The sequence below is a fragment of the Pongo pygmaeus genome, chromosome 1, assembly GCF_028885625.2.
Source record: "Pongo pygmaeus isolate AG05252 chromosome 1, NHGRI_mPonPyg2-v2.0_pri, whole genome shotgun sequence".
Classification (NCBI taxonomy): domain Eukaryota; kingdom Metazoa; phylum Chordata; class Mammalia; order Primates; family Hominidae; genus Pongo; species Pongo pygmaeus.
Window position 1 is genome coordinate 22,458,142 of NC_072373.2, and position 16,312 is coordinate 22,474,453.

Genomic DNA, 16,312 nt, shown 5'->3' on the forward strand with positions numbered 1-16,312 from the left:
TTCAGAAAACAGAAGAGCTTAATTACAATATAACCCTGATTTTTGCAGAATATCCTACATTAAACTTTCTAAATTTAATATACACTTCAATTTTAAGAATGGTATATTGTTTTTATGATATAAAATGGCAGAATCCAATTGCGAAATCTTATTTAGAAAACCTCACACGTTCGTGCATCTGTGTTGTTAGATTTAAAGAGTGTTAATTCTGTGTTTTAAGGGTGAAGTTTTAATAATTTATCAGCTATGAGTAACTTGGACTTTTGTAAACATCACCAGCTCTACCATGTACATGAAAGAACAGTTCCATAAACCTCTTCCCAGTTGTTGACAGGTAGTATACTATGGTAGACCTTTTCAAAGAAATTATTTAAGACTATCTTTGAATTTCCTATCACTTATTTCTTTAGGAAGCTTTAAAATAACATATATTGCACTGAAGCTTTTTTGTTTTACTTTTGTACTTTGTCTTTATATATTCTAGGGTCAGCGATGAAAAGGATGCACGAGGGTATCTTCAGGCCTTAGCTTCTAAAATGACTGAAGAATTGGAGGCATTAAGAAATTCCAGCTTGGGTACACGAGCAACAGTAAGCTTCTATGATTTTGCATGGAGGCTTATCATATTAGAAAAAAGAGATTTAAAAAACCTATAATAAATCCAATTACTTGTATCAGTTTGTTTAGACTTTGAGCCTACTAAAGAGTTTTTTATGAGAAAACTATTAGTTTGGGTCTTTTCCAGTTTAGAAAAACATAACACACAGCTGGTTAACTGTAATAATGTAAATGTTAAAAATAGGATGGAACTAAAAACACAGTTATTATTTGATAGGATATGCCCTGGAAAATGCGTCGTTTTGCGAAACTGGATATGTCAGCTAGACTGGAGTTGCAGTCGGCTCTGGATGCAGAAATAAGAGCCAAACAGGCCATCCAAGAAGAGTTGAATAAAGTTAAAGCGTCTAATATCATAACAGAATGGTGAGATTGAATAATATAGTCCCACTAGAATAATTTCTAAGTTTGTCAGAATTATTTGGAAAGAAGTTACATGTTTAGTTTCCATTGCTTTCTTTTAGAAAAATGATGGTCAAATATGTTACGAAGATTTGAAAATAACTAGATGCTTTTAAGCCTTGTAGACAGTGATGAGGTTTTAATATAGGCTTGTTTTCTTCTGGCTTGTCCATAAAGTAGAATTAATAGTATTAAATAATATGCCATTATTTAATTTTCCTCTTACAAAATTTAGTTGACTCTCAAATTTTATTAAACCTAAAATTCTCTCATGTTTAGGAATATTATATTTGTATAAAAATACAACATATGGTGAGAACAAAATATAATCATTTGAAAATTGTGGCCTCTACCATAGGTCTTTTATAAATGAAAATTCTATTGATGGCACATTTCATAATGGTATAATATCTTTTAAGTATAATTATTGTTTTTCATGTTTCTTTATGTATTTAGGAAAAGTATATCCCACAGTCTCTGAAGCAGTTAGCTAATGAACACATTTCCTCAATTCTTGTCACAACGCTAGAGTGAATCATACTCTGAATACATAAACGATTTCACAATTAGATTGATTATAAACATGGTTCAAAATAAGCCAGTTTAAGTGACATAGAGGAACAATAGAAACTTCACATCACAAGTGAAACTACAAATATGAAAATCCATTGACTGCTGAGAATACCAAAAGTTCCAAAAGCCTGAAAAGAAATGCAGGCCCATGAATTCAGTTTTTAATGGTGTGTAGTCATAGTCCTTAAACTGCAATTGTCAGTCTTTTTAATCAAATCAAAGGCCAGATACGTGATACCTCTGTTGGATTATAAACTTTTGGTTTATAAGCTTTTTGCTATAAAGAATGCAGACATTGTATGTTTTACTTAAATGTGCTTATGTGGCATTGAGGAGGGGAAAACTTTTTCTGGAGAAAGTGAATTGATCCCAGCATAAAGAGCTAATGAATGTCATTCTCTGTGTTGTAATTTGAAATAAGTAAGATCTTTTCTCCTTACGCCTAGGACATATGAGTTTACATATTGTTCATAAGTCAGGAAGATGAGCCAGTTTGAAAAATTATAAACTTACTCCTGTATATTCTCCACTTTCATGGTTGCCTGTAATGGTATAATATCTAACAAAGTCTGACAGAATTCTAAAATTAACCTTTGATTTTGTAACATTTTTGAATTTAATAATTTAGTTCAGGGTCCACAAATGTTTTCTGTACAGGTTCACTTAGTAAATATTTTAGGCTTTGATTAGCCTCCATCACAGCTTCTCATCTCTACTGTTGTAGTGTAAAAGCAGCCATAGTCAATACTTAAATGAATGAGATTGGCTGTATTCTGGTAAAACTGTTAATCTACATGAAAGTAGGTAGCAGGCTGTATTTGTTCTTCCTGCAGTAATTTATAGTCCCCTAATTTACCATGCCTGACATTTAAACCAAGTAAGTTTGGCTACATCCAAGATGGCTCACTAACCAGCAATAAAAATTAATGACATTTTTCCTTTTTTCTCCTTATTTAAGTAAACTAAAAGATTCAGAGAAGAAGAACTTGGAACTACTCTCAGAAATCGAACAGCTGATAAAGGACACTGAAGAGCTTAGATCTGAAAAGGGTATGGAAGTGTGTGTTTGCCTCACTCAGGACTTACTGTTATGTTATAAATATATTTTATTACTGAAGAATCAGTTCATTTCATAGGTGGGAGAATTGTTGACATAAGCAATTCTGGCACTCATTTATGAATATATGTGTGTATACATGATGCATGTGCATACACACACATTTGGAAGACTGGCCTCTGAGTCATTTTGTTTTACTTAATATGCATTGTTTAGAGATTTCATAGTAACAGAAAAAGACACTTTGCCATAAATTTGACGTTTTTTTTCAGTGCCGTGGACTACTTCATGAATAACATTTTTGTGATTGGAAAAAAAAATTTTTTTATAATGTACTTTATAATATTCTCAAATGCTATAATATGAGGTTATCACTCTGACAATGGCAATGTGTGTTAACATTCAGAACTTGGTAAGGGTACTTGAACAAGTATTTCTTAGCACTTTTTATGTGCCTAGAATGTATAAAAATTGGGAGAGGGGATTCACTTTCAGGGTAGTTGAGGAAACAATGTATGAAATAGCTGAAGATTAATTTAGTATTAATGGAGCAATTCAGTAAGGAAAATTTTGGGGGGCATTTTAATGTCTTCTTCCAGTTTGACACTTAAATTGCTTGTCCTGTAGGATATCCCGGATTTATTACCATTTTCTTGAAAACTTTACTTGAACATTTTTCCATTCATATGAAAGCTTAGTCAGAGTGCTTGATAGCTGTATTACATGAACTTCTTAAACTTTCCTTAATGTGGATGTTAAGAATGTGAAGATTTAATAAAAAGAAATTCAGATATTTTTAAAATAAAGGGATATCTTGTATGCATTTATTTGAAATTGATTTTCCTGACAAAGGCCATCACTGAATACTGAACTTGTTAATGGGCTTTTTATTAGGTCTAAGTGCTTTCCTATCATTTCTCAGCCATGCAACACAGTGAGATAAAACTGGCGGAGTCTTTGCATCTGCATGTAAAATGATGGAGAACAGAGAGTAATCACATAAAGAAGCTAACATGAAAAAGCCTTTACAAATAGTTGATGCTCAATAAATTCTTGTGGATTGAATTTCTTAATTAACAAGAAAAGGAAGGAGCCCAGAAAAAGTGAATAGTAATTCAGATTAGGAGCACAAGCCATCATGCCAAAATGAAAATCAAGCTAGGTTTTAATGAATGAAAATTTGAAAGAAGATACATTATTTAGTGAGGAAAAGAAAAAGAATTCATAAGACATGGACAACTCGTGGCCCTAATGGCAAATAGGAGAGAGACTAGTGCAGAATATGACTTGCACGCCAGATGACATTGATTGCATCATTTTTAGAATAGACCTAAACTTGAAAGAGACTTAAGTTTATCACATTGCTTTATGAAGACATGTTTACCACAGCTTTTTAATTTGGATTTTGAATATTGCAGAACAAAATTTTGTTGTATAACATAATGTATACTACTACTTCAGTAATATAATGTGATATTTACATTATGAGGGCAAGGATGTTTTTAATGCTTCATTTACTATTATGTCCCCAAGTGTCTAGAACAGTGTCTGGCACACTCTCAATATTTGAATGAATTTCTGAACATGTTGCCTTACCTGATAACTGTGTTATATTATTAGATAGTAATATGAAAAACTCAAATCAACTGATGTCAATTCCTAAGGATATGGAAGTAAAAAATGTAGGATTGGCTGTTTTCTGGTTTTTTTCTACCTAGTCTTTTTATTTGTATGTTTTAAGAATTACTTGGGAAATTGTGCATTTAAAGTTAATGCCATAGTCAGGAGATATGTATGAATTTTAAAAAATTCATCTGAGAAAAACTGGGGTTTGGAGTCTTCATCCTGTCAATAAAAAAAACCTGAAATCAGATTGACAGTTTTTTTGTAATTAAGTGTATTTGTTTCATCACTGCATTAATTTCTTATAAAGGATTATTCTTATTAGTGCATACTCTATGCTTTGATAAGAGTATTTCAAAACAGAAGCCTGTTTGGTGTTGAATTAGCTTAGAAAAATCAGATATAAACAGACTCCTATTTTTAAATTCTCTCAAGCTTACCAAAAGATTTAATGTGGTTTTTTATTATTTACTATACACAAAAAGAAAGAAACTCAGTAACGTAAATAAGCATTTCATGGAAACTGATATAATTGAACTATTAAGTGATATTCTAGGAAACACTAGTGTATTTTAGTTTTGTTTAAATGTAGAGTTAATTATAGTGATCAACTTTGAAATACAGTAGTTTGTGAACTGCTTTTAGTAGATTCAGACAGGGAAGGTTATCCATTAAAATCAGTTTTAAGTGTTGTAGCCTTAAAAAAAGTTGCTGCTGTCTTCTAGGTATAGAGCACCAAGACTCACAGCATTCTTTCTTGGCATTTTTGAATACGCCTACCGATGCTCTGGATCAATTTGAAGTAAGTATTAAACATGTCACATATCCTCTGGGGTCAATTTAAAATTCACTTTGTAATTTAAAGTTCACTTATAATAAAACCATTTTATTGCTTCCCACATCAGAGAACCTAGAATCTTAAATAAACAAAAACATATTAGCAGAGGAATATGTTCTGCATTCTTATGGAGACTATAATCCCACCTCTGTTTAACAAAACATCTAAGAAAGATTTAATCATGAGAGTCATTATAAGATTTAAAAGCAATTTCATCTCCCTTAAGAAACATTAAGAGCAGAACAAATCCCAACTTTTGAAATAATTTGACAATTTTTTTATTCTCCAAAGCATAGTGCCACAATAAAAAGTGAGAAAATGTCAAAGCTGACAATAAGGTATTGCTGGTTCTTATTTCAAATCAATTCATCCTTTAAAAACTATACAGTAAGAAATGCTTTTTGTTAAAAGGTATTACATAGACTCTGTTAGGCATATCACACAGTAATGAAATTGTGATTATGTAACTCTTGGTCATTCCTTGGTATTTAAATTCTTTGCTTTAAAAAAATCAGCTTACTGTTATCAAGTATATTTTTGTCTCAGTAAATTTAAGTGTGATTATATCTTTATTCAACAAATAATAATCATGTAGCTTTGTGCAAGGCACTGTTGTAAGTGCTGGAGATATAGTAGTGACCAAAATAGACAAAGTCCTTCCCACTAGAACTTACATTCCAGTGGGAAGAATTAGAAGCCTCAGGAATTCCATTGCTTACTTTTAGTTGTTACTTCAAAAGTACTTACATTTAATTTGATTATTAATTATTTGTCATGAGCTTCATTTTATTACATTTTGGGCACAGTATGTGAATTGTGTTTTGTTCCTTTAGGAAAAGGAAAAATAATCACTCTTTAAAAAGTAATTAATGAATCTCTTAAGTTTCTCAAGAACAATGATAGTGACTGTTTTTCTCATTTATTTATTTGAATTAATGTCATTTGCCTTTCAATTGTTTTACAAAATTTTTGATTTATTATTAAATTGCTTCATCCATATTTTCTATTTTTTTATTGCTGTATTCGTTAAATAGGATTCCTTTTCTTCTTCCTCATCTTCACTGATTGATTTTTTGGATGACGTAAGTCTTTGATTTTCAAACCAATGCATCCTTCAGTAAAAAAGATCAGTGAATTGATTTGAAGAATTTGCCTAGTAATGCAGTCAGTTTTAGAAATACCACATTTGAAAATTTATGTGAGCCAAAATATGCTTCTTTCTTATCTTAAATATAATGAAGGATTTATCAGTATTAAACATAATGAAGTAAAAATTTACTTTGAAAAATGCTTTGACTGTTGTAGAATCCCAGTATTTTCAATCTTTGTAAGAATTCTAAAACTAGAATGCTTATTTAATTATTGTTTTATATATATATAAATAATTGCTTATTTTTATTTTTCCTGGTGATTTCTATTTTACTTTACCCTTTTCTTTTCAGCACTTTACTGTTTAATTTCTATGTTGGTTAAAAATAAACCTCTGGTGGTATAATAAAAAAAGTTACTTTTAATTAATTTCTCCAATAGGTTTTATTGTATGACAATAATAGAGTACTGATTTTAAAATAAATCAATGTTTGATTTATTTCTAATGCTGACAGAATTTCTCTTCTAATGTGCAAAGTGATTTTAGTTAACATATGCACTATGTGCCCTATAAATTGACTGCATTATCACTTTCTCTCCTGAATTCTATCAGTTTAATAATTTAGAAGTTCCTGTTAAATGTGTATCATTCATTCTCTTTACTACCTGGCATAACATTCTCTCTATTCCACATTAAATGGCACAGTAATTCTTGTCCTAAAGCATTTATTATCCTGTTGAATATTTAGTCTTTACAGAAATGGGGAAATAAAATGGATTCAAATGCAAATATTGTACATAGAACTGTTTTAAAATCGGGAGATTTTTAAATGTTTTATTCTTTCTGTTTTGTTAGGATACTTATAGTCAGAAGAGTAGTTAGCATAATGTTCTGCTAAAGGAACTTCTTGATCTAGATGTTTAAAAATTATTGAACAAAAAAGTGATTTTGAATATGCTTGCAATATTTATACTGAAGTTTGCACATTTTCATTCTAAACAAAGTGTTTTGCTAGTCTCGAAACAAATAATTACTCTGGTTAACTCTATAGTGTGATAAAAAGAGAACTCTCCTCGTGTACAGTGGTATTGCATGTTATAATCTGCTGCTCAGGATATTAAAATACTCAATATGGTATTTCCATACAGATATTATTCACCTTAAAAAGAAAGGGAAGGAGGTTTGAGTAAATTATTTTAGTTGTTCTTTCCACTAGAAAACCTTTTTATTTCTAACAAACTTCTCTCCATCCCTTTTCCTGTCACAAAAAAAAATAGACATATATTTGATTGTAAAACCTAGGAGCAGTATGTATTTTGGCAAATACATGAGGTCTTCTCAGCAGATCTTTCAGGAATGCACACCCCAGCCAGGTCCTCAGCTTGTTTCTGCTCTCACAGGCACTCTGCCACTGCTGCCACCCACCTGTAATGCCTGAGCACCCCACAGCCATTTCCCAGTGTTACTTTTCCTCCAGGAATATCCTTTCTCGTCTTCTACCCTCTGTTAATGCAACATGAGCTCAGTACAAATATAAAAGTAAATTTTATTGCACTGCAAGGGAACTCCTAGCATGAAGTAAAAAGGAGCTGAGTTCACAAGAGCTGTCAAATCTTTTATTTATATTCCAGCTCCTAAAAGGCATGATTTCCCATTCATGTGCTTTCTAAGATCCATTCTTCTAATTTATTGGTTAAGTGCATAAGCAGGCACAAATCCTGCCTGTACAACTTTCTAGGTGTATGGTTTGGAAGAAATTAACCTTTCTACACCCTAAGTTTGCTCATCAGACAAATAGTAATAATAATATAACTAATCTCATAATGTTGTTTGAAGATTTAAGGAAACAGTGTATGTAATGCCGTCAGTAATAATGCCCTTATTACTTTTAATAAGCTGGTTCCCTCCCTTTCTGTATTCTTTTTAGCTTCTTTTCTCGTCCATCAGTTCAGTTTCACTTAAATACTTTCTTAGCTCTTCATCACTCAGTCATCTACCCACCACCAATATTTTATGGCACAAACTTCGTGTTTCTCTTTAGAGTTTGTACCTATGATCTCCCTTCCCAGAGTTATCATTCATTCATTTGATCCTCAAAGTCATAGCAGAATGATGTTTTGAACAGCAGTATTCAATCTTTGACATACTTGAGTTCAGCATCCAAGATATTTCGTATAACGCTCAAGTTCTTCTGTAGCTCTTTTTCTGCTAGGAACTTGGATTATTATTATTATTATTATTATTATTTTGAGACAGAGTTTCACTCTGTCACCAGGCTGGAGTGCAGTGACACGATCTCAGCTCACTGCAACCTCTGCGTCCCAGGTTCAAGTGATTCTCCTGCCTCAGCCTCCCAAGTAGCTGGGACTACAGGTGCATGCCCCCCGTGCCTAGCTAATTTTGGTATTTTTAGTAGAGACGGGCTTTCACCATGTTGGCCGGGCTGCTCTTGAACTCCTGACCTCATGATCCGCCCGCCTCAACCTCTCAAAGTGCTGGGATTACAGGCATGAGCCACCACGCCCGGCTGCACTTGGATTCTTAAGGAGCAAATCAGGTCTCTGTTGTTCTCTGTGCCAAATCTAGTATATATTGTGCTTGATGCTTATATGCCTGCCCTTTGCGGTAAGGCTCTAATGAGTAATACACATCCTTCTGGACATTCTTTTTTGTTTTCTGTCTCGTTGCTATAGAGGAGATTATGTTGAAGACCTAAAGTTTGATTGCAGCTGGAACTTGTACGTATAGAAGGGAATAAGACTAGCATTGACCAGAATTGCAGGAATCAAGTCCTTTGGTATCAACATATTATCATTCTTCTCCCTCTGTCTCTGGGAACCCAGTGTTCTCATGCTGCCCTCTGATTTGTCAGAGCTTTACCACCAGTGCCTCTCCTCCTCCAAAGTTACCTTCTTTACTCCTACTTTTACCCTTCCACACAGGCCTCTAATTGTAGTTACTTTATTTAAAACAGTACGGTTTTAAGTTAAAATGTTCCCACCCCTATTTTTTCCTCCACGTGTTTTGCCTGTTAACTCAAAATTCAAATGAACGCTGGAATTTTTGGCACAGTGGGAAGATGTTCGGAGCAAGATGCTTTCCTTTTTAAGTCACATTGTTTGGCCAATCCTTGTATGTGTAAGAGTAGCTTTGAAGAGAAGGAATATATGTAATACCAGTCATTCCCTTCCCTCTGGGAAAATGAAAGGAGTCAACCAGGCAGAGTAGAGCATATTCTCAACACTCTCCTTCTCCAACTTGGGGGAATGTAGGCATTTGGGCTTTTCTACATGTAGAATCATAGAGTTTTAAAGGAAAAAACCTTAGAAAATATTTAATCCAGTTGTTTTAACCATTACAGCACTCTTCTGTTATTAAGAGTGGATAGGTTACTCTCCCATTTTTAAGAGTGACTTTTTTAAAGTTCTCAATCTTTGGGGATTAGGACAGTGTGGTGATACATTGTTATGTAAAATATTCTTTAGGACAGATAAAGAAGGGTTTGAGTTAATTAATTTATTTATTTATTTATTTTGAGATGGAGTCTCGCTGTCTCACCCAGGCTGGAGTGCAGTGGCGCGATCTCAGCTCACTGCAAGCTCCACCTCCCGGGTTCACGCCATTCTCCTGCCTCAGCCTCCCTAATAGCTGGGACTACAGGTGCCCACCACCAAGCCCGGCTAATTTTTTGTATTTTTAGTAGAGACGGGGTTTCACCGTGTTAGCCAGGATGGTCTTGATCTCCTGACCTTGTGATCCGCCCACCTCGGCCTCCCAAAATGCTGGGATTACAGGCGTGAGCCACCGCGCCCGGCCGGGTTTGAGTTAATTTTAAAAGAAATTGAAACTACTTTGTAAGTGGTCTCTTGAGAAAGGCATTTCCATTCAACCTATTAAGAAAGCAGTAGAACAGAGATACCAAGATCCTTCTGCTGTAGAAATTATTCCCACTTCTACCCTCATCTTTTCCTTCAACCGTGCATGCCCAGTCCTGGACTGTCTAGTCCATATTAGCCCCAGCCTCTTTCTCTAGGTAATAAACAGGGTGAGGAGCAAATGGAGCTCAGCTGCTTAGATTTTCCCATTTCTCTCCCCCATGTATTCCCTTCATCCCAATAGTAACAGATCCAGGGATCATCACACCAAGCTTGTAGCAACTTCCTATACTCTCTTCAGTTCATTTTCTTTTCAGCCGAACCTGAAAAAGCTTGGCTTGAGAATATTATAGATAACACTAATTACAATCATATAAATTAACTGCTTGCTCTTTATATTTGAGAAACATATTGTCATATATTAAATATGTGCTAAGTAAGTTTTGAATTTGATTAAATTCTACACTTTGTTCATTTAGTCCCAGTTCACAAAAATAGAAATTTCCCATTTGCCTGGAAAATGAGAATGTACTCAACTTGGTTTTTCAGAGTTTTCTTACTCTGATATACTGATGAAAGAGTAAATCAAGGATTAAGCTCTGGAATATAAAGGTCAGACACAGAGAAACAGAGATAGTATCTATAGCCCAACTGTCTGGTCCCCCTAATATTGTTTTCCATTCTTATATTCTGGCATATAAGAAAAGCAAGTAGTCTGACTATTGGCAGGCTGAGTCCTGGACTTGGTTTTAACCTTGTATAACATCTCACTAAGATGCTTCAAAATATTTAATTTCAGTCATGGCTTCTAACTTCTTTAATTTATCTCTTGATTTCACATGGTTTTATCTCCCAGCTTCTTTTACATTCTGTTACAAGCAGTTACAGAAATCTGAGGCTTGCCAGCATAGTTTCAGCGATACTTGGGGGGATGGTCAATAGTATGTGAGAATTGGTAGGAAATAGAATTTTAAAACATAAATTTTAAAGATTTTTAGTCCTATGACCAAAATCAGACCTAGCTTCTTTGGCATTCCTGAAATTTGCTCATTCAATTCTTGTTTTTACAATTTCTGTCCACATATTCACCACAACCCTACCTGAAGATTGCATATTTCAGAAAGTTTCATGCATTTTTTCCTCAACTTAGGCAATATATTATGTTGAACATAATTGTATATATTACATATTTTATCGCATATATAATATAATAATATATTTAGACAATCTAAAGAGAAAGAACCATGATTACATAGTCCATTTCTTCTTTGGTATTTTATTAAATAAGACCTCTAGGATTAATTGAACCTTAAAAACTATTAGCCAAATTGTGTACTCCTGAGATTATTTCTTTTGGTTTCTGCTTGTGTGCATACCTTCATATTCAGTCTTAAAGTTTTGGTGGCATGTCATGGACCTATATATGAAATACATGTTTTAAAGTGGTATTTGGTTGCACATTAAGACAAGGTGCTGCTTTGTAGTGTTTGCCATGAATTCAATTTCAGTGTTTATAAAAAACCACAGTGTGTGTAGGTATATATGAGAGAGAAAGTGTGTGGGTGTGTTTTCCTCTAACTCACCTTTTCTGTTGAAAACATAAAAATAGTTGAAAACAGAACAATATTGAAAACATAAAAATTAGACAGTTTCTAAGTAAACACTGGTAAGAAATCATTGCTGCGGTGATAGTATCATTATTAGCTTTAAATGGTATTAGCTTAGAAAATGTATTGTCCTTCATTTTCAAAGATAGTTTCGGGAGGCATTTTAACTTGTTTTTAGTATAGTGATAATATATTTATTTTGAGATATTCATGCTCTTTTTCATGGTTTTAGCACACTCCAGACTCTAGTCTAGAAGTAGAGATAGCCAAAAAAAATTTTTTTTTTAATGTTAAACATTTTAGCACTTTTTACGTGGGTGGTAATATACGGGGCATAATGGATACAAAGACAAAGCAGATGTGGAAATGGACCTCAAAATGCTTATTTTATAATTAGAAAAATAATTATATAGTTACGCACTATGCAATGTGGAAAGCAATAAATGCCATGAGAAATACCTAGGCTAAGTACTATGGACATTCAGAAGGATTCATTCAATATTTATTGAGAATTTTTAAGTTTGAAAGTTTACGCTAAGCATAATACAATATTTACTGCCCTTAAGCATAATATTTCTTGCCCTTAAGCATAATACAATATTTCCTGCCCTGACAGTTTAATGGGAAAGACAGATATATAACCAGATAACTATAACACCATGTGGGAAATATAGTAATAAAAGATAAAGATCGTATATCATGGGAATACAAAGAAGAGAGATTTCTGATTGAACCAGGAGGATCCAGAAAAGCTTACTAAAGGAAATAATGCCTGAGCTGGGTCTTCACAGATGAGTATGTTCAGCAAAATCATAAAACAACTACATAAGAGGAGTATATTCTAGACAGGCAGAGCAAACTTGTGAGGGGAGGGAGCAGGGAGTTACGGGGTTGTGGACAGAGGGAGATTTCAATTTAGTTTGAATTGTCCCTTGCTTGGCAAACAAAAAGGGTGAGGAAGGGATTGAGAAATGAGTATGAAGACATTGGCAAAGGCCAGAATAAGGGTCTGTGTTTCTCAACTTTATACTTCATATTACGGAGCTTAGGTTTAATCAGTCCCATATGTAATAATTATTAAAAGATTTAACAGAAGAGAAAGGTGACAGCTTCATTTTGGACAAGTTAAGTTTGAGATTCCTAAGGGACATCCAGTTGGAGATGTCCAGCAGACAGTCACATATTTAATATATGCGTCAGGAGTTTAAGGAAGAGTAAACTGGCAACAGAGATTTGGAAATAATCAGAGTTGAAAGTGGATGAGATTCCCCAAGGGGCAGATTGTAGCAGTGAGCCAAGGACAGAAACCTGGAATCTCCATTGAAGAAAGGGTGAAGGAATAGGACTCCACAAAAGCTAAGAAAGCGATAGTTGAGAAGTATGTGGTTACTCAGGAAAGTACCTGTCAGAAAAACTAGAGGAGCGGAGAATTTTAAGGAGGGGAATAGTCAGTGTGATGGTATGGTAGAGGTGGCTGGTCAGATATGACAAACCGGAAATACTGACCTGCTGAGTATCAGATCAAAGCAGAATCTGAATTGCACTGTATTAGAAGTTAATTGGGAGTTTAGAAAGTACAGACGGTGATTGTATACCATTTTTCAGAAATCTGGCTGAGGAAGTTTGAATCCTGGCTCTACCACTTAATAGTTTTATAACCTTAGGCAAGTTGATCCGTATTCTACATCTTTAAAATGAGGATCATAATTCCTACCTTATAGGGTTTCTGTGAGAATTAAAATAAGTCATATATGTAAAGCACTTTGGAAAAGGATCTGCATATACTCTGCACATAATAAATGTTATTATGATTATTAAGGAAGAAGGGCGATAGATGAATTGATAGCTAGAGGAAGAGTTGGAGTTGATTTGTTTATTGTTTGGTTGTTTGGTTTGGGGGGCGAGAAGGAATGAGAGAGATTCTTCCCATTAATAACTGAGGAAAAGTAACTAGGTTTGAACCTGAGACTTTAGCCTCCATAATGGAAAAACTTCTTTAGAACTCTCCAGGCCTTCTAATCCCGGTTTACTATTAACTCTGCAGGACACAGTGTTCAAGTTATCTTCCATTCCAGTTTCCTATGGAAAGAAAGAATAGTTCTGGCCAGGCGCAGTGGTTCACACCTGTAATCCCAGCACTTTGGGAGGCCAAGGCAGGTAGATCACTTAGGTCAGGAGTTCGAGACCAGCCTGGCCAACGTGGTGAAACCCCACCTCTACTAAAAATACAAAAATTAGCTGCGCATGGTGGCGCACGCTTGTAATCACAGCTACTCGGGAGGCTGAGGGAAGAGAATCACTTGAACCTGGGAGACAGAGGTTGCCGTGAGCCGAGATCGCACCACTGCATCCACCTGGGTGACAGAGCAAGACTCTGTCTCAAAAAAAAAAAAAAAAAAAAAAAAAGTAGTTCCTATTTACTTACCTGCCAGAGTTATTGTAACACTAATATTGAATTTTTGGTAGTGTTTCTCATTCTTGAACTTTTCACTTTTTTCTTAAATCTTCTATAACTCCTGTAGACCTAGTCTATAAGTTCCCTCCTCTGGGTCCCCGAGAAAATCTTGTCTATCCCTCCTCTAGGTTCCCATACAAACCTTGTACGTATCTCAATGATAGCATTTGTCACATTGTTGCTGGCATGATGTCTTCTCTACCCGTCTGTGAACTTCCATGTCTTGTTTATCTTTCAATCCCTTGCAAAGTCGGCTTAGTATCCAACGTATTATAAGCTCACAACAAACGTTAGGTTGGATTGAATGTTAGAAATTGCCGAAGTAGATATGGTTCATATTAGTGAAGCTCTACTGCTGGAGCATCACACAAATATTTTGATTGGGAGGCTAAGGTGGGCGGATCACGAGGTCAGGAGATCGAGACCATCCTGGCTAACATAGTGAAACCCTGTCTCTATTAAAAATACAAAAAATTAGCCGGGTGTGGTGGCGGGCACCTGTAATCCCAGCTACTCAGGAGGCTGAGGCAGGAGAATGGCATGAACCCAGGAGGCGGAGCTTGCAGTGAGCCAAGATTGCGCCACTGCACTCCAGCCTGGGTGAGAGAGCGAGACTCCCATCTCAAAAAAAAAAAAGTTTTTGAGATAATTGTTACTTTTTTCCTAATTACTTAATTCTTCAATGTTAGAAAGGTGAAAGTCCCTCTTTTGACTACGGCTGAAGTTGAGTCAGGATGGAGTATTGTTCAAATAACTTTTTATTTTAATTTATTATAATTAGTTCTGAAATCCTAACTTAGCCCTTGTCATTTAAAAGAATCATTTTTGAAAAGAGTAAAAATGTACTAGGTAAATGTCTAAAGCCAGGCTAGTTCATTATTTTATTGAATGTTTGCCAGCACTAAATCAGAAATATCTAGATCCTTTTTGTTCTCATTTGTTCCAGTCTGCTACTGCCAACCTTTCCAGAAAAGAAATTGTCTGTCACTTGATGAAGCCTTATTTTGTGGGTCACTGTACATGGGTCAGTGAAAAGTTTGTCAACCTTAGACGTAGTCCAAACAACTGTTTCTTTACCATCCTATCCTCCAGTTTTTCCTAAAAATACACGTACATTCAGCCTATCCAAAACTGTGGCTTTATATGTATGTTTATATACTTTGTCTGTTAATACGATAGTAGTCCTTGAGAGTCTTATGTGTGTAAATATTTGTAACATGTCCTATTCTCCTTTCTCTGTTGAAGCGCTCTCCATCCTGTACTCCAGCTAGCAAAGGCAGACGTGTAAGAGACTTTTGCACTTTATGTACCCATCCTGAGGCCTTTTACCCCTCTCTCATCCTTTTGCCTGTGATTGCGGAACCTGTTAATGTTTTTGTGGTATATTATTACATTTATTGCATGCTTTGTGCTGCTGCTCCTGCTGTTGCTGTGCTGCTTTTATGTTTTTTTTTTTTTTTTTTTTTTTGGCTTTGGCCGCAAAGCTTTAGGAATGTTCATATAAATTACTATAACCAAACTACTAAAATGATATCTTTTTTAGTTTGATCAAGGGGAAAAGTGATCCTGAAGTATGCCTTCTAAGTAGTCAGAGATAAAGTACATGAGCTCCTAAGAATCTGTTGTAAGCAAATATGTAGATTGTTTCTTAGAGATTTTAATTATGTAGAAAGAAAACTTGATCATTCATGTACAAAATTCAAAAATGATTTGGAACAAATTATACATCTTATTGACTATAATTTATGTAAATCAGTTCTGGAGAAATCTTTTTTTTTTTTTTAATTTAGTTCAGAGGAATCTCCCAAACTGTATATCTAGATCTGAGGAAATAATGTTAATAATAAATCCTTTCTATTCTAAGATAATTCCAAGATTTAAAAAATATCAGTAACATTATTTATATATGTATTATTAACAAACTGTAAATATCTTCCTGTACTAATCCTAGCTCTGTGTTTCTCAACTTGAAATGTGTCAGCCACTACCTCTGTGCTACAAGATTCTGACATGCCCAGAGATGGAATTTTTCTAAACCAGCCACATCCCAACACTAGTCATAAACACACATACATACTCCCTATTTGAAAAGCGACAGGGTAGCTGACAGTGTTGGGATTTTCATATACTATGTAAAATAGTAACATTCAAAAGGAAAGTCAGCGATGGATACA

The 16,312-nt window shown here is 34.6% G+C and overlaps 1 protein-coding gene across 11 annotated transcripts in view; it reads left to right on the forward strand.

Annotated features, from left to right (window-relative positions):
• The window catches only part of CDC42BPA (CDC42 binding protein kinase alpha), a 331,226-nt gene that overhangs the window by 247,264 nt on the left and 67,650 nt on the right, over positions 1-16,312 (forward strand). For 9 of the 11 annotated variants that reach the window (XM_054467753.2, XM_054467768.2, XM_063671657.1 and 6 more), the window contains 4 exons: positions 485-590; positions 836-984; positions 2,552-2,643; positions 4,999-5,075. In XM_054467753.2, the coding sequence (XP_054323728.1) occupies positions 485-590; positions 836-984; positions 2,552-2,643; positions 4,999-5,075 (424 nt within the window). Of the gene's footprint in view, positions 1-484; positions 591-835; positions 985-2,551; positions 2,644-4,998; positions 5,076-6,145; positions 6,194-15,383; positions 15,423-16,312 lie in introns of all 11 variants that reach the window. The other 2 variants (XM_054467687.2, XM_054467761.2) reach the window with 2 other exon arrangements.